We start from the raw sequence: 22138 nt of genomic DNA on the forward strand, positions 1-22138 counted from the left end.
TCTCTGTCTGTCAAATCAATAAAATCTTTAATAAAAAAAAAAATGCATGGACCTGAAGGGTAAATTATATCCTAGAGCATATATCCTAGAGCTTGTCTAATTAAAAAATAAAAAAAATAAATGGGGGGCGGTATAGGCTAATGTGCAGAAGTGAATTAAAAAAAAAAAAAAAGCCCTTTTTCTGTTTTTCTCCAAATAATCTGCCATGTATGAAAGAACGTAAGGAATCCCCTCTGCCCTGGAAGAAGACGCCTTTGTAGTGGAAGCAATGACAGTCACACCACACCAAAAATAAGCCATGCCTGTCCCAGGTCTTAATGAGGACTACCATGAATTATTTCAGATTTATCACTGTGTGAAGCCATTTCTCATGACTGTTACTTTTAGCGGGGTTGTAAAAGACTCTGGCCACTTACCTGAAGGTCAAAACAAGCCCAGCTGAGGTTAGGAAGCCATGAAGCAACACACAAAGAACAACTTAGACTTAGTTGAGAGCAGGGTAGCCACGAGGAGGGCGGTGGGCTGAAGACTTCAGTTGACGCTGAAGCTATTTTAGGGGGAGACACTCTCCCTTTCCCTGCAGAAGGTAAGAGGGCGGATCCTACCAGATACACAGCAATTCATGTACTTCACAGAGAGTAAAACACAAACTAAGAACGCGACATTATAGAACTGCCCTGGTTAACTGACTCCATCTCATTCTCTTCTGGCATAGAGCTAGTGCTTGGCCAACAAGGGCCCTGGGAGCCCGGTACGTGGAGCCTGTATAACTTCAGTCCCTTGTCTAACCCAACCACGCCCTTTGTCACCCAAACTCACACTGCCTTGTTACATAACAGACAAGCTTATTTACTCTATTTCAGACATTTTATTTTTCCGATTCTAACATTAGGCTTTGATAAGTACAAAAATTCACAGGTACAAAAATTTCTGTATAGCCTTGTGGTAGTTAAAAAAACCCGTGAAAATAAAACAGTGTTTTAAGTTGCCAGTAGTATCCATCTCTACACATCTGAGTGACAGTCTCCTTGAAGTGTGGCTGTAAAAATGGTGAGAACTGTTGCACTGTGATTATGTTACAATTTTTTATGACTCTTTTTCACTTGTCCCAGGAAATCTATCTCATGCCATCGGCGCTGGTATTTTGCTATGGACCAATTCTCCGCCTCTTTGGGGCTTCAATGATGACACCTTGATCCTTGATCTTTCAGTCTCACGTTCTGACCGTTGGAAGATTCTGACACCAGCCTCAAGAGCGAGAACAGCTGGATTGAGATTTTATAGCTTTTACTCTTCCCGATGTTAAAAAAGAAAAAAAGTAATGCTGAAAAAGATTGATGAATTTTTCATTCTGGAATAAATTTGTCCTCCTGCAAGGATTTAATTTTCATACTCCCACTGCAGACGGATTATATTTGATGAGCTTTTATTTCTTCAGAACATTAAACAAATTTTTTTTTCTTGAAAAGATTGTTTCTTCTTATCCCTAGGATTCTGAGTAAAAATGATGGACGGGAACAGGGGAAATCTGAGTATATCTGTTTGTTTGTTTTCCCTACATCTAATAACCTGTTGGATACAGAGACTGGAGATCTCCATGGTCTTTGTTCAGCAGCTCCAGGTATGGAGGAGATGACAGACAAAACCAAAAGATTCACTTTATTTAATCACAGATAATAAAGATCTTGCCGGGATGTTCTAGGCATGAAGACCGGACAAACACCAGAAAGCTGAATCACAAGCTGTCTCACAGCTTAGACTTCTTTTTCCTCTGCTTAATGAGAAATAAATTATCATTGCCATCGGCCTCCAAGTAACTCTCCTTTTTCTTATGCTTGTTCCGCTTGCCCTCTCTGGAAGGCTTGTCTTCTCTTGGCTTGTGGGAATGTGACGAGTGGTGGAAGGACTTGGGAGCCTTCTGGGTTTTCAAAGAGCCAGGAGAAGAGTGGAGTTTGGGGCCCCTGGGGAAGTCCTCATCTGCTTCATGACACCTGTCAGCCTTCCTGTGTTTCTCACGCTCTTTATTGCTCCTGCTCGCCTCTTTTTGGGTTTCCTTCTTTTCTTGAGACCGCCTGTTATTTTTACGGGAGGCATGGCTCTTCCTCCTGTTATGGTGGGACCGCGTATCTGCCACTTCCATGTGAGGTCTCTTGAACTGCCTAGGGAAATCCCCATTCTTCTGGAGTTCTGGAAAATAGAAAAGTATTTCTGCATTTTCAGCAACCAGACAGTCCATGCACAGCTGTCACAGATCTGTAAATAACTCAGCAGAGAGGGAAACCAGATAATGCAATGTTCATGATATGACACTCCAAATAGCCGTCACTAAGGTAAAACCACCACCAAAAACTGCATGGTTCTAGTTCTGCATCGGATTGCTAAAAATGGAAAATATCCAGAAATCCAATGATATTTATTCTATTCAATACAGCTGAATTAGGTTGAACAATGGAGATGAAGACTAGTGAGAGCAGTAAACATCTTAGCTTTGTGAAGAAAACTCAGGTCTGACCAATTCAAATTCTCACAGTGATAAAGCAGCCCTTGATGATAAAGTAAAACAAGATGTATAAAATGGTCTTTTGATAGACTCATATGACATTTCAATTCCCTCTGAAGATAAAGTCTGGCCACAGGGCTTAGAGGTGGATGCCATACCGCACAGGAGATTTTTCCTCCAGAGTGGACATCGCTGGCCTGGAGAGTACACACACACAGCTATCTTAGAGGTTTTGGACCGGACCTGCTGTTCAATTTTGCTGGGACTTGGCACTCTTACTCTAAGTGTTTGATGGATGTGATTCTAATTGGTAAGTAGGAGATGAGGTTCCAGTGAGGGATGAAAATGAGCATGCCAACAAGACCTTGAAAGATTAAAGAAGTGGCCAATAAAAAAACAGGTGGAAATACAAGTATTTAGGGGACCAAAAAATAATAGATTCTAGGATATAGAGCAAAGGTAATTAATTATAGACTTTATCATAAAATAAAAATTCCAATAGACCATAGAGAACTCAAAGTAGCCAGAGTTGTCAACTAACTAGTTAAAAGGGAAAACAAATGGTTTTTCTAGCATTATAAAAGTTACCAAGACTCATTATAGAAAACCTGGGAAATACAGAAAAGTATATAAAAAATAAAACAGTAGCCACAATCTTTTAATTCAGAGGTGACATTTTGGTGCATTTCTTTTAAGTTTTTAAATTTAGTTCCCTAATCAATATCTTCATGTACTATAATTTCTCTCTCTATAGTTGAGATAAAGTTCATATGAAATGTCATATGTAAAATATGCAGGAGTAGAGAAGTAGTTCCTTTTGAAGAAGACCCAAACTCAGAGAAAGTCGAGAAAAGAATAACAAGAAGTTGCAAAGAGTTAACAATGTATGGGTGAACTTGAAAAATATAGAACTGTTTTGTCCCGAAAGCAACAAAAGTAACTTGGTGAACCATCGTGAAGGATATGGAAAGAAAGAAGTCGAAAGAGTAGGCTCAAATTATAAAACAGAAGAACTTTACGTTAGTGACGGTAAAAAAGGAACCCAAGAGGGTGGCTGTAGACAGGAAGCTCTGCTGTAATCATGGCCAGTAAGAACAGACTTCTTTGGAGAAGCTCCAGGGATCACCAGGAATCACCTAGCAGAGAAAGCTTTTCTTTCCATGAAAAATACTAGGGATATACAAAGGGAAAAAATAATTACTTGCCAAGCAGAAAAATCTCAAAGGAGCCTTTACAAACTCTGAATACCTACATGGCTGGAAGTATGTTCTGGACATTTTGGTTATTATGTGAGAAAAAATGTTTACTGTGAATAGAACCTAACAGTTTCTGAGGTGGGTGCCTGATTTCTGGAGATCAAGAAAGTTCTGGTTTTTCTGGCAATTATTTAAAAACCTTTTCTGTGTTAACCAACGACCCCCTTAGCAGGGAAAGACAGGGCAGAAGAAGGTATTTAGGAACTACTACAAAGGTGGATCTCACAAAAAGTCAGTAACATACCTTTCACTTTTCGTTTTATTCTCTGTTCTCTCTCCCGAATTTCGTATTTGTCATCATAGTAGTAGATGAACGGAGATGTTGGAAAGGTCTGGTTAAACATTCGTCTTTCTGTACATTCCTGCAAGTTGTTTGAAATTATTATTTCAAATTACCAAATTTGAGATTATGATGTTACCAGGGCACTGCTCAGACCATCTTTCTGCAAGATTACGAACCACTGTAGTTGGAGATGAGCCCCACACCAGGGATACCTGGCTAAGGGTGCAGTCTTAACTGGGACGCTGGGAAGATCACATCCAATAACACCCAACCACACCCAACCGTGCTTACTTGCTGCTTTGAGGCTTGGATTTTCTTTCCTTCTGTACCCATGTAATCCTTATCTTTTCTCAACCTTCCCAGACAAACCCCGCCCCCAGTCCAAGTCAACAGCAACAGGGACTGAATCTCCACTGCACTTGCCTGGTTCCTCTGTAAGTGGGTTTATTTTATTTGGCCTCATGTTGCTTCAGACCTTTGCTTGTCTGTCTCTCCCAACAAACAGCCTTCTATCAAGTGCTTCTCCTTTCACATTTACACCCTAAATGTGGGTGTACATTTTTAGCCCTTTGCTCTTTTCCCTTCACTGCTAACAAGGGCGGTGGTTCTTATGGTGGGGAGCAGGATGGCGGTGGAGGGTTATATATAGCTTGAACTGGGTAATTCTGAAACACCCCAAAGGAATCTTCTGTTAACTACCCCCACTCAAGATGAGATCACGCCTCTCACTCATTATCCTAAGCTGGCTTCCCACTCTCATGACTCTGGCTTTTCCACTGCTGCTATTTCCCAGATCACATTCTTGGCCTGAGCCACATCCAATACACTAGGCTTTCTTTATCATGACCTGTTGATATATTTTCATTTGATATGTCTGGAACCACATTTTCTTTTCTCTGATACAGGCTTCCCTTTGGAACTTCCTTCTGTCTTCTGCCATCCTGCTTAAAATGTATTTTATAAATGTTTATTTCTTCTTAGTTAGATATGGAAGAAAATTAGAATACCCCTTAGGAAGAAAATCTGTGAAACAGCCACATAACATTTAGTTGACTTATTGTAACTTTGGCATAATATATTGGACTTATAATTCTAAGACATCTGACCAAGCTGGTAGCCACACACTTAGGAACATAATTTGCAGAGTTTAAAAAATTATGAATCATTCGAAATACATACTTTAGTATAAAGTAATGGAAATCTGTACCTACTATTAGGCTTTATCGAATCATAACATTTTACCTTAACTTACCTCAATTTTTGTCCCAAGGAGTGAAGCATTAATAATACAATTGAAATCCTCTTTCCCATGCCTCATTCCTCTCTTTCCCTTTCCAGAAACTGCCACTGTCTTAAAGTTGCTGCCTGCCATTCTCATATGTTTTACTCTTACAACTAATAAACAAAAAACAATGGTGTAAGTTTGAAGTGTGCAGACTTCATAAAAACAGTATCATTCTATAAAAGTTTTGAAGGAACTTTAGTTTATAATAGCTTTACAGAATAAACTGGGTGATGTTCCCTTGGATTATCTGTTTCTGAATAAAGGTTTGGTAAAACTTGACTGTAAAACTCTCTGGGTCTGATATATTTCAGGGGAGAGAATTCTGATTACTAATTTAATTTTTTTAGTGGTATTGGCCCACGTAAGATTTTTCTTCAGTCATTTTGGTTAATTAGTATTTTTTTTTTGTAGAACTGCTTATTTTATCTGTATTTTCAGACTTAATTTTGAACTTTATAAAGTTTGTATAGTATTCTCTTATAATTAAACAATTTAAAACTATTTATAATTTTTATTCACTATTTGTACCTTTTCCTTTTCTTTGAGTAGTTTTTCTAGAAGTCTTTTCTTTTGAAAAGAAAATATTTTCAAAGAACCAACTTTTGGTTTTGTTGATGTTATTAATTTTGTTTTCTATTTTAATAATTTAGGGTCTTTATTATTTCCTTCTTCCAACTACCTTTAGAGATTCTGTGCTGTTGACTTTCTGGATCTTTGGGGGCTTTTTTGGATCCTGCAAGTTATAAGGCAAACCTGTATGGTAACATAAAGAACTACTTTTATAAATCACTATCCATGGTGGCTCCAAGTTCCCAGAAGAAAGGACATCCTTGCAAGACTTGGGTCTAAGATTCTGTTATAGTCTGAATGTTTGTACCTCTTTCCCTTCACCCCCAACCAAAATTTACCCCCAATGTGACACTGTTAGGAGGTAGAGCCTTTGGGCAGTGATCAGGTCCTGATGGTGACGCTCTGACAAATGGGATTAATTGTTCTTATAAAACAGGGCCCCTTCTGCCAAGAGCTCCCTAGCGTGTCCCACCCCTGTGAGGACACGACAAGAAAGTGTCATCTATGAGGAAGGCAGCCCTCACCAGACATCAATTCTGCATGATCTTGGGCTTCCCAGCCTCTAGCACTCCAAGACAAATTTCTGTTGTTTATAAACCACCCAGTCTATGGCAGTTTGTCTATAGCAGCCTAAATGGACTAAGAGAGACTCTAACCACAAAATATTAAGACATAATTAAAATTACAAAGAGGTACTAAAGGTCTGACACACTCCCAGCGCCCACTCACACTTTCACACGCTCGTGGAGTAGGCTCTCTGCCTACAGTTCCTACTGTTTCCTATGGCAGTCTGCCTGCCGCAGAGATGCCTGCGACGCTCCCTGCCTCCCCAACTAGACAGTGAGTGGAGTCAGGGCAGGGCGGTGCCACATTCACCTCAGAATATCTTCCACAGGAAGAGGCTCTTTGGTAACATCTGCAGAGCAGTATTTCTGAAACCGAAGGGGAGGGGTCCTCAGACATCTTTAATCATCTGCATAGTCTCCCATTTGGATCCTGTATGGTCTAGACTGGTGTGACTATACAAAGCTATAAGTACCATAAATATTTTCCAAAGCTAAATGTAAATTATATTTTGATTATCCACATCGCTGGTCCCCTCCATTAGCACAGACAATTGATAGTTGGCTATATAATTTATCTACTGTTCTGGATTAGCCACACCACTGATCTTCTTCATTAGTGTGAATAATCTAGAATTCTTCATCTATGGCAGCGACGAGGCGGCCAAATTTGCTTTATTGTAAATTAGAAACTATCTAAATCTAGATTTCAGGGATAAATTCCAAATGTTTTTAATATATTTCCTATCTACATTAGCAGGAGTGACTAGTAACCAGTATGTGTCCAACTGTAATTGTTTTTCTTTAATTGAACAAACATAAATGCTAAAATCACATGCCTTTGCTTTAAAGAGGTCAGCAAGCATGAACTGTACACCTATGTGATCTGTGTGGCAGTGGAATGCTTATGTGGAGAGGTTTCCTAAACAGTGTTGGCAACATCCGAGTTTTGGCAACGAGGAGGAATGCACAAAGCAGGAGAAGATCTAGAGATGATAATTTTGTAAGAAGAAGTGCTCTCTAATAAGGCTTTCAGTGTGAGTTCTATGGAAATACACTGCACGGTCTCTCCACCCTTATCACCGTACTATGGGTTTGTTCACACTGGAAACAGGATCCCCGTGTCAGTACTGAGAAATCTCCCTGTACAACTTCTTTGCTTTGTAGATAAAAGAAACTGAGGGCCAGAGAGAAAATGTCGGTTGTTCAAGTCACACGGTTAAGTCAGTAGCAGAGCAAAAACTGGAACTGAGGATCAGAGCTCCAACCCACTTTCCTATTCTATCCTTTCACCCCCTGGTCCTGCTGCCCCAACACAGAAGAAAAACTTCATCTGCCTGTGCACTGTGCCCCGGTGCCCCGGCCTTTTCTTCTCCCAGCGATTCTGCTCTCTCCCTAGGCTACTGAGCTCCAGCGCCAGGGTCTGCATGGTCAGAATTCAAGTCACAAAGGGCAGTCGTCCCCCATCCTACTGCTCAGAGTCCTACCCACTTTGAGGACTCTATCCCCACTGAATGCTTTCCACCTCTTGTCATCAGATTGGATCTGATTTTAGTTTATTTTGGTTTTTTAGGCTGCTAGGAGCCCACCCAGAGACTAGGGATGTCTTTCTCCATACAGATTTTCTACTTTTTGTGCCACTGCCTTTGTTCCTCTGCCTCAGGACTCCCAGAATGCAGGAGAACTCTGAGTCGATTCTTACTGCAGCCTGTCTCTGAGATGAGCTGCTGCTGCTTCATACTTAGTGAGACAACTGGCTAGGAGACTCCCTCCCATCCCATGGCAACCAGTTTCTTCTGCTCTGACACCCCCATACCTGAAACACACATAATTTGGCCCTTTCAGTTGGGGCTGGGAACATGCAGTTTGGATAGGGAATGTGGACGTTGGTGGGGCATGCAGGCTAGTCAATGATGCAGCCCCTCTGTCTTTTCACCAGCATCGGGGTTTACAGGTGCGTGATGAAGATTTAAGGGTACTGTGTGTGAACACTGGAGATACTGGAGAACTACACAGAAAATCTAAAATCAGGATCTGGCTGTGTCAAAGTCATAGCAAACATAAGAACTCACGAGAACTGTAACCATTCTGCTGACTACTTCTATCTGTCTGATTGATTTTATGGCTTCTGTGTTTGTTTTAGCCTAACTTGTTCCTGTGTATTTAAAATAATTAGAAGAATATGCTCTGACAGATCCCTTACTCTGGCAGGGATGGGAGAAGTCAGCTGGCTGAAAATATACAAAATCTTACTTCAGGATGTTAGTTTATTAAAAAAGTAAGCATTTAGAATTACATTCATTTTATCTTTTGGCAACCACTCCCAGCAAAACAGAACGCTTTATGCCCCAACACTACTCAAACTTACGTGTCCATAATGGCCTTCTTGCCCACAGTTGTAGCAATACACTAAGGCTGATTGTCCAGAAGGGGTCTTCGGCTTTTTGGGTGGTCCAGGTTTGGTCTGCAACATGAGTATTTGCGAGGGTTTATTACATGTTAGAAGAAAATTGAAACCTGATTCTTTCCTGAAGAGCTCCTTTTTGGTAAGAGACTCCTTAGAGAGACGGCCTCCTAGAGTTTTGTGTGAGGACCTTGTGTCCAGATGGTTGTCTGTGTTAAAGTGTGCAACAAGACATTCTTTCAGACTTGAAATCAGTGTGTTCTTTCCTCTCCTTCACTCTTCATTCCATTCGGCGCTGTGCCCAGGACTGTGCTCGGTATCAGGTCTCTCAGAGAAGCACAAGAGGTGAGTAGAACGTGACAGACATATAAATAAATAATGACAGAACGATGTAATGAGCACAGTGACAGAAACATGTACAAGGTATGAACGCAGTGGCAAGAGAGACCCACCATCGGATGGGGTGGAAGAAGTCAGGGAAAGCTTTCTTCGAAGTGTCAAACTGAAATCTACTCTCAAAGGATTAAGTAGAAGTCAAACGGAAAGTCTTAGGTAGAAGGGACAGGATGAACAATGGCATGAAACTGAGAAGGAGCATACATGCTGACAACGTACAACGCGCACATCCAGGTGAACTTGACAAATGAGGCTGGAGAAAGCAGGGCAAGGAAGGGAGGGCCTTATAAATTATCTTAAGGAGCTTGGGGTTTATCTGGGCTTTTCCATTTTAAGTGTAGTTTTACATGTAGGAGCCAAACAGTTAGAATTTTATTTGGAAAACCATTTGGGCTTGGAGTTGTGCAGGGGTGGAGGGGAGGGGTGGTAGTGAGTACGAGAGGAGAAGGTTGGATGCAGTGAGAAGGTGGCTGTAAGGAAAGTCAGTGAGGTGATGAGGATGTAAAGTCCTAAGAGTAAAGTACAAGATAGGAAAAAGGGAACAGATTTGGCAAATACATGAGGTGATAAAACCAGTATCACTCGAACACTGGAAAGACACGGAATGAAGGAAAGGAGAAAATGGAATACTTTTGGGGTTTCTAAGTTGGGTGAATTAGCAGTAGTACCAACACTTGTTTCAGGAAAGGCAGGGGAAAAAAGAGCCAAATTAGAGGGAAAGATAATGAAGTCTAACTTGGATGTTGTGTATTTTGGTAGAGATGTCCACCAGGCAGGTGTCTACGTGAGATTAAAGCTTAAGGAACAAGTGTGAGCTTCCAGGTCTATCTGGAAGAAATCTGGATAGTAGTGGAGACTAAGGTGATCTGAGCGGACATCACTGCCATACCCAGTATGAGCAGCAGTGACGCAGGACAGAACCCGGGAACAACAACACTTAAGGGGCAGACAAAAGAGCCTGAGAAAGGGACAGAGAAGGACAGTTTGAAGGAGGCAGAACCACAGGAGAATACAGTCAAAGACCTTAGAGAACAGCTTCAAAAAGGATGAACTGAGCTTCAGTGTCAAATATAGGAGAGGCTTACTGAGATCAGTACTGAGAAACATCTGTTAGATTTGTCAACCTTTCATCGATAACCTTAGTGTAAGAATTTTGGAATTAGTGGAAAGATAAAAAAGAGTAGAAGGCAAACAGGTTGAAGAGTGAAGCAGTGAATAAAAAGGTGACAAAACCGTAAGGAAGAACAAGAAATGATAACCCCAAAGAAGCCAGGATGGTGGTTACTCCTGAGGGGAGAAAACAACTCACAAAGGCTTTCTGGGTAGCCACAATTTTCTATTTCTTGAACACAGTGGTGTTACAGAACATCTGTGTATGTTATGTAACTCATTTACTAAACTGTATACGTTTTATGCACTTTTTAATATGTATGTTACATTTAACAATAAGAAAAAATTTTTTAGAGATTTTATTTATTTATTAGAAAGAGAGAGAGAAAGCACGAGCAGAGGGAGCAGCAGGCTCCCCACTGAGCAAGGAGCCAGATGTGGAACTTGATCCCAGGACTCTGGGATCATGACCTAAGCCAAAGGTAGATGCTTAACCAAATGAACCACCCAGGCATCCCAGTAGGAAATATTTTAAAAAACTGAACAGAGGTTGAAAATATAAAACAAAAGGTATATATTACTTCGAGAAGCTAAATAACAAGGGGCAGAAGAAGATTGAGCAAGACCTAGGAAGGGGGTTTGGTGGAGTTTGCTATTAGAATGAGAGAGAGAGGGAGATCTGAAAACCTGAGAGAGCTAGTAGAGAGATGGAGGAGTTGGAAACAAGAGAAAAGGGAGAAAACAGAGCAAAACCCCTGAGGCAGCGGGGGCCTTAAACAGAAGGAGAAAAACCTAATTGCCCTCCCACTCCACTCCTTTTGGATACTGGAAGAAAGCTAAGGATGGGGTATAAACTTGGGTAAGTTTCTTTCTTTTCTCTTTCTCTTTCTTTTTCCCTTTCTCTCTTTCTTTCTATCTTTTTTTAGGTCAACAGTATACCCAACACAGAGCTTGAACTCATGACCCCAAGGTCAAGAACTGCAGACTCCCCAGACAGAGCCAGCCAGGCGTACCCTGCTTGCGTTCTTCAATGGAATGCAGTAACGAAGAGTGCTGTTCTGCCAACTAATTTTGTTACTATTGTTTAAGGTGGCAAACAGGTGGTCTGTGGAGGTTTTACTTTCTTGACACCAGAAAATTATCTATAGGTTATAAAAACTGTTTTCAAACAACTTTACTTTCAGTTTCTATTTCCAAAATGGAAAACTAGAGGGTAAATGTAACCCAGAAGCTCTTTTCTACTGGAAATGACTATATAGGTTACACAAAATAGAATTCACAACCTCAGCTCTTACCAATTGGGATATAATAAAAAAAAAACACAGCAAAAGGTCTTATATTCTCCCATAAAAAAATGTGGTTCATTAATGAAGACAAGCTGAAGGTCATCAAGCACAGATTTGATAGGGATGCAAACAAGCAATGTACCACTCACTTACTGCAGTGGTTCACACATTTGTTCAGGTATACAATTCCAGGAAGACATGAAATTGTTAAGCAGAAATTATTTTTCCATCTTTGTGTTACCTGATGTGACACAAAATTGCAACCATGAGCATATACGTGGTTTAAGAGAAAGAAATAAAACCCAGAGATATGTCATGGATGTGAAGGCAGAACACAATGTGTCATGACGGAAGATGTTGTCAAAAGCTACTGATGGGTTAAATAAGATAAAGACTATGAAATGCACTAGATTAGCGATCGGGAAGTAGCTGGCAACTGGAAACTGTCGTGAACAGTTTATTTGAGGGGCAGAAGTGCAAACCAGATTGTAATGGGTTTATTAGAAGTAGAAAGAAATATAGAACAGTACGCTGATGACTTTTAAGAAACTAGTTTGGGTATGGGGGAAAGGAAGGGACAAGTACAGCAGAACAAGTTCAAGGATGCCGCCATCAGTGATTTTTTTTTTTTAAAGATTTTTATTTATTTATTTGACAGATGGAGATCACAAGTAGGCAGAGAAGCAGGCAGAGAGAGAGGAGAGGCAAACTCCCTGCTGCACAGAGAGCCCAATGCAGGCCTCAATCTCAGGACCCTGGGATCATGACCTGAGCTGAAGGCAGAGGCTTTAACCCACTGAGCCACCAGGCGCCCCCATCAGTGATATTTACCAGAGTGCTGGGCACATGGCATGAGCATATACATGCATTCTTTCACTGATTTACTAAATAAATAATTACTGAGTGCCTAATACATGCTAGATATCTTAGAATAGAACAGGTAATCGAGAAGTGAGACAAAAAGATCACTGCTCACATCTCCCGTGGTGGAAGACAGATAAACCGACAAAACACACACACACATACACACAATATCAGATAGTAATAAATGGCACACAGGCAATGAAAACAGAGTTATATGATTGAGAGTTGCTGGTGGTGACTTAAGATTGAATTTTTGAGCAACTCTCACTGGGAGGGTCATTTTTTGTGACCAGTCCCACCTCCATCCCCCCGAAGTATGCAATGAATGGAGACAGCATTCTAGGCCGAAGCCATGAGGCACAGGGGATGTAAACCCCTGAGGTGGGCATAGGTTTACCAAATTCAAGTATCTGAAAAGTATCTGTAAATTTGCAAGTGTAGTAGGTGAAGGAAGAGTGGGAGAAGAGGAGGTTCTAGAGATGGAGAAGGACTAGATCACTTAGGGCTTTAACAATCAGAGTGGAAGGCACTAGATTCTGAGTGGCATGAAAATCTAGTCTAAGGCTAATTGAAGGTGCTCAGTAACTAGCTGGTAAATGAAAAACTGATGATAAACAGAATTATCCACCCCCCAAATAATAAATGTTCTCGAAAAAGTTACGTTTATAAATTTTTCTGTGTGTGTGTGTGTGTATGCAAATATATGGCAATTTATCCAGATATCCAGGTTCATTGAGGAGAAGGAAAATATGCTCACTATGTTTATTCCACTGGAATAAGAAACTCCACTGGCTCAAATCCTATGCAAAAGGACAAGATGAAATCAGGCAGTAATGACAAGGGGGAGCCAATAAGGACCAAATTGAGAGGGATATCCAAACACTGGAACTTTGCCTTGATTGGTACAGATGCAAATAGGGATTTCCTCACAGGAGAGCCAATGGTATGTATCCCCCTGGCACTACTGGCTTCTCCTTCAGAGTACAGAACACAGGAAAGCCACACTATTGTACAACTCTCCTTGGCTCGTTCCCATCACATACTCTCAGAATAAAGGCCACAGTACTCCTGATCCTCCTTTCCCTATCTTACCTTCTCACATATTTCTCATGTTTATTATCTGCTTCCCCCTTGCTAGAATGTAAGGTGTATGAGGTATGATATCTTTATTTTCCACTGTGCATCCTTATGTCAAGAATCTAGAGTAAGTGTTGGGAAACTATGGTTGATAGGCCAAATCCAGCCTGCTGCCTGTTTTTCTAGAGCCCACAGGTGAGAATGGCTTTTACATTTAAATGGGTAAAAAAAAAAGAAAGAAAGAAAAGAAAAAAAAGGATATTTCACAACACATGAAAATTCTATGAAATTCAAAATTCAGTGTCTGAAAATAAAGTTTTAGTGGAACACAGCCAGGCACATCTGTTTACAGATTATCTACGGCTACTTTTCTTGTATTACTTTAATACTAGTATAGTTAACATAGAGTGTTATATTAGTTTCCCAGGTATAATATAGTGATTCAGCAATTCCATATATCACCCAGTGCTTATCAGACATTTCTCCAAAGAAGATATCCAGAACGCCAACAGACACAGGAAAAGATGCTCAACATCCCTCATCATCAGGGAAATGCAAATCAAAACCACAATGAGATAATACTTCACACCTTTCAGAGTGGCTAGAATGAAAAACACAAGAAACAAGTGTTGGCAACCCTCTTGCACTGCTGGTGGGAATACAAACTGCTGCAACCATGCGGAAAACAGTATGCAGTTTCCTCAAAGAGTTTAAAACAGAACTACCTACCACCCAGTTATGTACGGCAACTTTTCATGCCGTAAGGAGTAGAGTTATGACAGAGACCATATGGCCTTGCCAAGCTAAACTATTTGCTATCTGGCCCTCTACAGAAGAAGTCTGCCAATGCCTAAGCTAGAACATATAAAGTGCTCAATAAAGAGGTGGTGAATGAGTAGATGTTAAAGATTCCAAAATTTCACAGAGTGGAAATGAGTTATGTGGCCAACAGATGTGTTTAAAGTAAATCTGAATACTGAAAATCTCTGCTATGGATTAGGATGCAGAGCAAAAGTTTTATGGAATTCCTCTAAATTATTTTATTGCCTAAGTCTGAGGAAATTCCAGGTAGTCCTAGTGTTGTTCCATCTGCCAGTATCACTTTTTGCCCAAAAAACACGGTGCACTCCTTTACCTCCTTCGAATCTTGGCTCAAAGGTCACCTTAGTAAGGCTTTCCTGATCACTTTGTTAAAAGACTGACAGCTCCATCCAGCTGGTGTTTCCTATCCTGCTTCACTGATTAAAAACAAAACAAAACTCAATGCACTTTTCACATCTCACATACTATATATTTTGCTTGTTTGTCTGTCCTTCCACTTGCATTTTGAGGCAAGGAGGAAGCAAGCCCTGTGAGGGCAGGGATTTTTGTCTGGTTTTTGTTCACTGCTATATCCCAGACCCCAAAAAGGGCCAGGCATATAGTAAGAGTTCACAAAATATTAATAAATTAATAATGAGGGAATCCGGGACGCCTGGGTGGCTCAGTTGGTTAAGCAGCTGCCTTCGGCTCATGTCATGATCCTGGCGTCCTGGGATCGAGTCCCAGTCGGGCTCCTTGCTCAGTGGGGAGCCTGCTTCTCCCTCTGCCTCTGCCTGCCTCTCTGTCTGCCTGTGCTAACTCTCTCTGACAAATAAATAAATAAAATCTTTAAAAAAAAAATAATGAGATAATCCACATATAAAGCACATGGCCCACAGTAAGCATTCAATACATTTTAGTTATTGTTAATAATTTGGATGCTTTGGGTTTTATAGGTTATCCTCTGATAATAACAATTTCTTGGTATCATTAGAGGATAACCTATAAAATTATGCTCTGACATATTAAAAAGTGCATAAATTAATGTAGCTTCCTAAGTGTCTCCCCTACTTCACATTGAGAGTATGGTATATACTCTGGCAAAATCAGGAAGAAATTAGTAATACAAAGAGAATAGGGATTCTGTTTTACAGTACCAGGGATAAAGAGATCCTTCTTAATCAAGATTTTGAAAGCATACTTCATGGTGACCCTTATTTTATTTTGATAGTAATTTCATTCAAAGAGCCTCAAATTTAGCCCCACTGTTCATTTATGACACTGGATGTAGTGCAAACATTTGGATGTTCATTCATCTGAATAATGTCACCAGCTAAAAACTTTCATTATTACTAATAAAAATAGCAACAGTATTTATATTGTGCTATGAAATTCTAAACTGTTTCACAATAATTAATTAGTAAATGACATGACAAACGCTATCTACATACTCTCATTTTAATAAACTATCATGTACTAGGACTTAATAGGAATGAAATCAGCCTAGATCTTACCTAATTAGAGAACATTTCTGTATTAGAATACAGTACTGAAAACTCAATAATGATTTCCAGTGGACAAGTCTTCATACTATGATCTAACAAAAATCTTACAGCTATTTAAAATGTTAGAAATATAAATTTGTGACTCAATACTTCTGCCTTGGAGCATGTCTTTATTTTTAATTAACAGTAAAGGTCCAATTTAAAGCAGAATATGTCACTGATTAGCTAGCTCTAAGTTCAGGGTTCTGTCATACAGTCTGTGCTGTGGACAAAAAGTTAAATAGGGAATGAATGTAGTCTTTTAGAACTTTTTTTTTTAAGTTAAAAATTTATCTAGAGACTTTTGACCCATGGGTTACCAAGTGAACTATTTATGAAAGCAGTGTTTTTTGTTTTGTTTTGTTTTGGTTTTTTTTTTGGTTACAGACATTTAAATAATCTATATTTGTAGGGTGATATCTTGGAGATTACTTTACTATCAATATATAGAAGTAATAACCTGGTAGATAGCATTACCTATGAAAGGTCCATCCCATCTGCTATTCTTGCTGAAAGCTTTTCATGCACCAGTAAACTCAGTAAATATCAGAAGATAAAGCATAAGCCTACCACGCCACGGATTTACTCCTAATGTCTCCTCAAAGTGCAGCCCGATGCAACGATTACAAATGATTTTCTTCTAATGTCATTTTACATAACCCTTTTTTCTGCATGAGTAGTTAGTGCGGAATGAATGAATGAATGCCATTAAAACAGTTAATCATTATCTGGGACACTGGCCTTACTCCCTTCACAACTAGGAATCTCCATGACAAAGGCCAAGAGATCAAAACGCCAGAGCTGCCTCAGTGTCCTATTTCTAACAGTAATTTTTTATGCAAATGAACCTGCTGGGCATCTCCCTCTGTGACCTTGAGCTGCCCTTATCTAAACTGACTTTGATCCAATGAGGGTCTGCATCTAGTTGAAGCTCATTACTATATAGGATAAGCAATCAATTTCACTAATTAAAGGGAATTTTCTACTCTTGTGAATGCAAAATGCACTTATTTTTATAATCACACATAGCTTTAAGACTAGACTATACGTTTTTATTAATCCAATTTGTTATATGAACATATATTAAAAGGCAAATATATTAAGTACTTGAGGGAACGTATTCATGACCAAATGTAACATTTAGTACTGAGCTTAGCACCAGTCTTTCTGAACAAGTCATATTTGTTCATACACCTCTTAAATCAATATGCTTTTCATGCTTGAGAAGGACCTTATTCTTTCAAAATATTTCCAAATCAATTTATTCTTTCAGTAAACTCACTAATAGCACATGCCTCCCCCACCACATTTATGTATTTAAAAATTCCAACCCAAGTATCAAACAGGATTTCTCAAGAAAATGTTACCCCAAACCAAAAGCTTGTCATCATGGTGAAAGTCCATTGGTTGAAGTGACAAACGGCATGAATTTAACATTGGAACAGAAAAAGTTTCAATTTAAAATACATATTAAAATAAATAAACAAAATACATACTTTTTACTCTTTAAAGATACTATTTTTACTGCCTACTCTAGAGATCAGATGGGATTTTTAAGTAATTCATTCCATTTTACGACAGGTACGGGGGGGGGGGTGGTGAGGGGTTGGGTGGATGGGGTGGGGGGGGAAGGAATGCCCTCCCTTTTCTTTCTCCCTTTTCTTTAGTATTGTTTACAATATAAGTGCCAACAAAATGTAACTGGTCCAGATTTAAGAAAAATCAAATCTGGGGCCTAAAGGAAAGAGAGGAAGAAATTTAAAAGTTAGGCAAACAGCTCTGCAGTGAACTGAACTAAAGCTGAATCTACAACAAGACAAAAATGATGATTCCAAGATACCAAGATATGCCCCGAGATCAAAAGGCCATAGTCCTGTCCTCCCTTGCCCGGGTTTTTCTGTGACAGGTTCTCATACCTGTGGACCTGGACGCCAGGTCTGTTCAAAGCACAGTTTTGGACAGTCTTCCATTTGCACCATTCTGGCCAACAGTCACAGTATTATTTCTTTTGAGGAATATTGGGAGGAATTTTCTCTCCAAACTAATGGCTTTGAAATTATTTTAAAACAAAGATTCCTTCATAAAGTTTTTTAAGCTTTCATTTTTTTCAGTGGAAAAAAAAAAAAAAAAGAATTCAATCCTATTCCAGAAGACATTGCTACTAATTCCCATTCCAAAAATGCCATTGAAAGCACCATATATAATGATATACCTGTATCTTTTATGTGTTAAAAAACTATGTCATGTACCCAACAGACCCCCAATCCATTGGGTAATTCCTTAATTAGGCAGATTTTTGAAACATGTATTATGTACACAACAGACCGGAACGTCTCCTTTGGAGCATTTTCTAGTCTATCGGGTGATTACATCATTAAGCCACACATGCTACGTAGAAAAAAAATCCTTATGAAAATTCATGAAAAAATGTACAGCACATCATTAGCATGCAGCAGACGTGTATGCTTTTGATATTTTCTCTGGTAAAAAAAAAAACTACACGAAATAATTAGTCCAGGTCATGAAAACATGAGAAAGGTACCAGACACTGGTGAAAATGAAAATTGCAAAAAAATTGCATCTCTCATGGTTTAGCTGAGAGTAATTTGCTTTATTGGAAAATGGATTCTCAAACAGTGTTCATTTGAACTACAGCAGAATAAAAAGTGTTGCTTTATTGATTTGATATTTCCTACACACACCTAACTTCTTCCTTAATCCCTTTTTTGGATACTCATAAGTTTTACAAACCAGTGGGTTGAAGGTTGCAAATGACCAGTGGTAAGACCATTAATTATTCAAGGCCTTTTGGTACTGTGTGTTTGTATGCATATATCTTCATTTTATGTAACCAAGAGTATAAGGGGCTGCATGAGTGTATCTTTTTTATTAAGTTGAGATTACACTAAAGTAATACGAAGAGAGGTAAACTGTTGGTATAACTTCCAACAGTGAAAAGATTATATATTCACAACATTAAGCATTAGGCAAAAAATCTCAAAAATGATATATTTGAAGACTAAAATAAATGAAGCACAGGTTTCATTAAAGAAGCTATTAAGCTTATTAATTTATGACTTTTCTTTTTCTAAATGAGATCCTACCCTCCATCCCTGCCCCCCCCAAAAAACCCACCAACAAAAAAAGAAAACCTCAGTAAGCAGAGAACAATGAACATATGCAAGACAGTAAGGATCACAGTAATTCACTCCCTGAATGCTCCAAATCTTCATGGCTTAAAAAGCATCCCAATTTTCTCCAAAGGTAGTGGCATTTATTCACTGGGCCATAGCTAATTTTACATGGAATGCAAAAATGTTAGTTTAAGTTTAATTTACCACCCTATTTAAATATTTCCAATGTAGCTCTCAAACTGCAGAGCTATCCCTCCGTCTATTTTAATTTTAAAGTAAGTTAGCAAAGGCTTCCTTCTTAATCCCCAGAGACTACCTACATAGTGACACAAACGCACAAATTTATGACAGCAACATAAATGCCCTTCTGAAGTAATGTGCAACATTAAGTGAAAATCGTTTCCTGGAAAGATATTATAGGTATCTATATTTTATTTGCCATCTTAAACATATCTGGGTCTTTATGGCCTTATTTTAAAAATGTATTTCCTTTTTATATTTCCTGGTGCAAATGGACTGCATAAATAAGCAATGTGCTATGAGGCTTCAGACCAGCCGATAAAACCTTTCAATTTTCATGCCAGCTTCTTCTTTTGTAATTCAAATCCGCCTGGAAACTGGCAGCTCTGAAAACTGAAACAAGCACTGCCACAAATACCTTGTAATGCTATCGACCTTGTCTGCCCATGCAGTGAGAAAGGGGGATGCGTATGTGTCTGCAGCCATCCAGATAACACAACTCATTTTTGGGGGGGGGGGGTTGGGGTGGGGATAACAGAAGCCAGCCCCAGACTGTGCACCAAAAGCAGTCATTACCAGGCGCGCTGGAGAATAAGTCTCTTCAAAATACACAGTGCATTTAAAAACCACATATGAGGCTGAGCCACTGCTGTCATTACCAATTTTAATTTAGCTCCTTCAGTTTGCCAGCCAGATAAACTCTTTAGTGCTGTTTTTTAATCTATTTGCCACATTTTATGTTTAAGATTATAGTAATATGGACAGGAGAAGGAATCACTTTTAGAGGAAATAAAGAAATAGATCCGCTTATCAGCGCCCATCAGAAAGTTCATTAATCAGCCAGGCTTTGTGCCCTCTAAATTGAAAGGTTAAATAATCCTCTCAGGAATATTTCTCGGCCCCTCCGCCAATTGTCCGGAGAGGAGCTGCCATTCATAGCACGCGGGATCGGTGACAGGGTATCTTACCACTGTTTGGACCCCAAACAATAATGGACAAATGGCCTGGTTTACAAAGAACCTTTTAGTACACGGATGGAAAAGGACCACAAGCTTTGAAGCAGGGTGGAGGGAGAAGAAGGGAGTGAAGACAGGATGTGGGGGGAAGGGACTGAAAAGAACACGTACATGTGTGAATCCGTGGATATCTGAATGCTTATTTGGGTGGACTATAAAACAGAGAAGCCACATTAATATACGTCTTCCAACTGTACGAAGTACTTAACATCCTCAAATTTGCTTAAATATTTTGCATACAACTGTATAGAAACCATCAGTGAAAAACTGGAGATAACAGAGCTGTGGCTCTATTCTATTTATTAGCTAAAACACAGAGGATTCAAATAAACACCAAGATTTTCATTTTTACCATAACTCCACATGACTTACTACACACAGCATACTCCCCCCCCACCCACTACCCCAAGCAAGCGTGCTTATTCGCCTGAAATGGTCTTAACCAACAGTCACAAAGGCAGGGAATTCCACAGCTCTAAGGGCCTGTCTAAAGAGGGGAGAGTAATGCTTTTTTTTTTTGCTTTTACAATACGCCTTATCCTAGCTCCGGCTTTTCTTAAAATAAAGAACCAATATGGAATAGTAATGCTCTTTGAAAGAATACAAATCACAGGCACTGAGAAAATGCTTAATTTTGTGTTGCCTTTTTTTGCTGGGCATACAAGAGGATACAAGCGGAAGTCTGTAAGAGTGACCAAGCTCTTACACCTCAGCATCTTGCTGTGAAATCAAGCTGGTTTCTGCCATCAGTCATGTGAAGGCATGAAGCAGTTTCATCTGAAGTACAAAAAAACTGATACGCTATTTTGTTTCCTTTCTCATCTGATTAACATAAACCCTCTACCCCTAGCAGAAAGTATTATAATTGGGGTGTGTGTGTGTGTGTGTGTGCGCATGAGAATTGTTCAGTTTCACATTATTCTGAAGATTTATGTAATTTCATTTGCTCCTGATAACTATATTCAGATGATACTGAAGTTGCCACTTAAGAACCGAATGTTTATAACATATTAATTATATTATGTATATATTTTCAAAATGATATCATTGTATCTTTATATGGTACATTAGGAGAAAAAGTAGCCTAAATATTTTTGTGATCTACTTCTTAAATGTCTTTATGATTTTTAGACAAATCAAATTAAGAAAATAATTTAAATTTTTTGTACTTAAAAGTTACCTACATTTCTAGAAAAGACATAAATAGTAAGTAAATGAAAAGTGAGGTAAATACTTTTGTTAACAGAAGACAGTGTTTGTGAGTATTTTGATTTCAGTAACTATAAGGAAACATTTTTAGGAGACAGAAAGTAAAGAGGTCATTATGAATCTCCTCATCTTAGGCAAATTAACAGTCTTTTCAAAAGACATTATAATAATCTGGTAATCTGAGTTGGGGCTATTAGTCAAGAGGCCATCTCTATAGGTGTGAGGTGTGTATGGGCTTGCTTTATTGGAGCTCACACAGTGTTGAATATGAGTTAGGTGCTAGGTATTGTGCCAAGTACTTTACATTTATTATCTCATTGCATACTTAAAGCGAGAAAGCACTATCCCCATTTTTCAGATGAAGAAACCAAGGATCTTAGAAGTCAAATATTTTAACTAGGTTTGACCATGTAAGCATATTAAAGAGCCAGAATATAAGCCAATGTCTGATCCCAAAGCTGGCATTCCTTTCTCTATTATAATAAGAACAACATTCCCTAGTAATTTTCTCAGAAATAAGTCTGCCCCTTTAAATCAATTTTATAGCATGTTTTTTAAGGACTTCAGTAAAATGAGGAGGAATAACTGTATGAGGAGGTA

The 22138-nt window shown here is 39.1% G+C and overlaps 1 protein-coding gene across 5 annotated transcripts in view; it reads right to left on the reverse strand.

Annotated features, from left to right (window-relative positions):
• Nucleotides 1-848: 848 nt before the first annotated feature.
• Nucleotides 849-22138, reverse strand: part of ZCCHC7 (zinc finger CCHC-type containing 7) — a 241938-nt gene continuing 220648 nt past the window's right edge. For all 5 annotated transcript variants that reach the window (XM_032308640.1, XM_032308635.1, XM_032308636.1 and 2 more), the window contains 3 exons: nt 8826-8921; nt 4001-4118; nt 849-2187 (listed from right to left, as the gene is read on the reverse strand). In XM_032308640.1, the coding sequence (XP_032164531.1) occupies nt 1748-2187; nt 4001-4118; nt 8826-8921 (654 nt within the window). In that variant the 3' untranslated portion in view covers nt 849-1747. The remainder of the gene's footprint in view (nt 2188-4000; nt 4119-8825; nt 8922-22138) is intronic.

Source organism: Mustela erminea, chromosome 12 (assembly GCF_009829155.1).
Source record: "Mustela erminea isolate mMusErm1 chromosome 12, mMusErm1.Pri, whole genome shotgun sequence".
Lineage (NCBI taxonomy): Eukaryota > Metazoa > Chordata > Mammalia > Carnivora > Mustelidae > Mustela > Mustela erminea.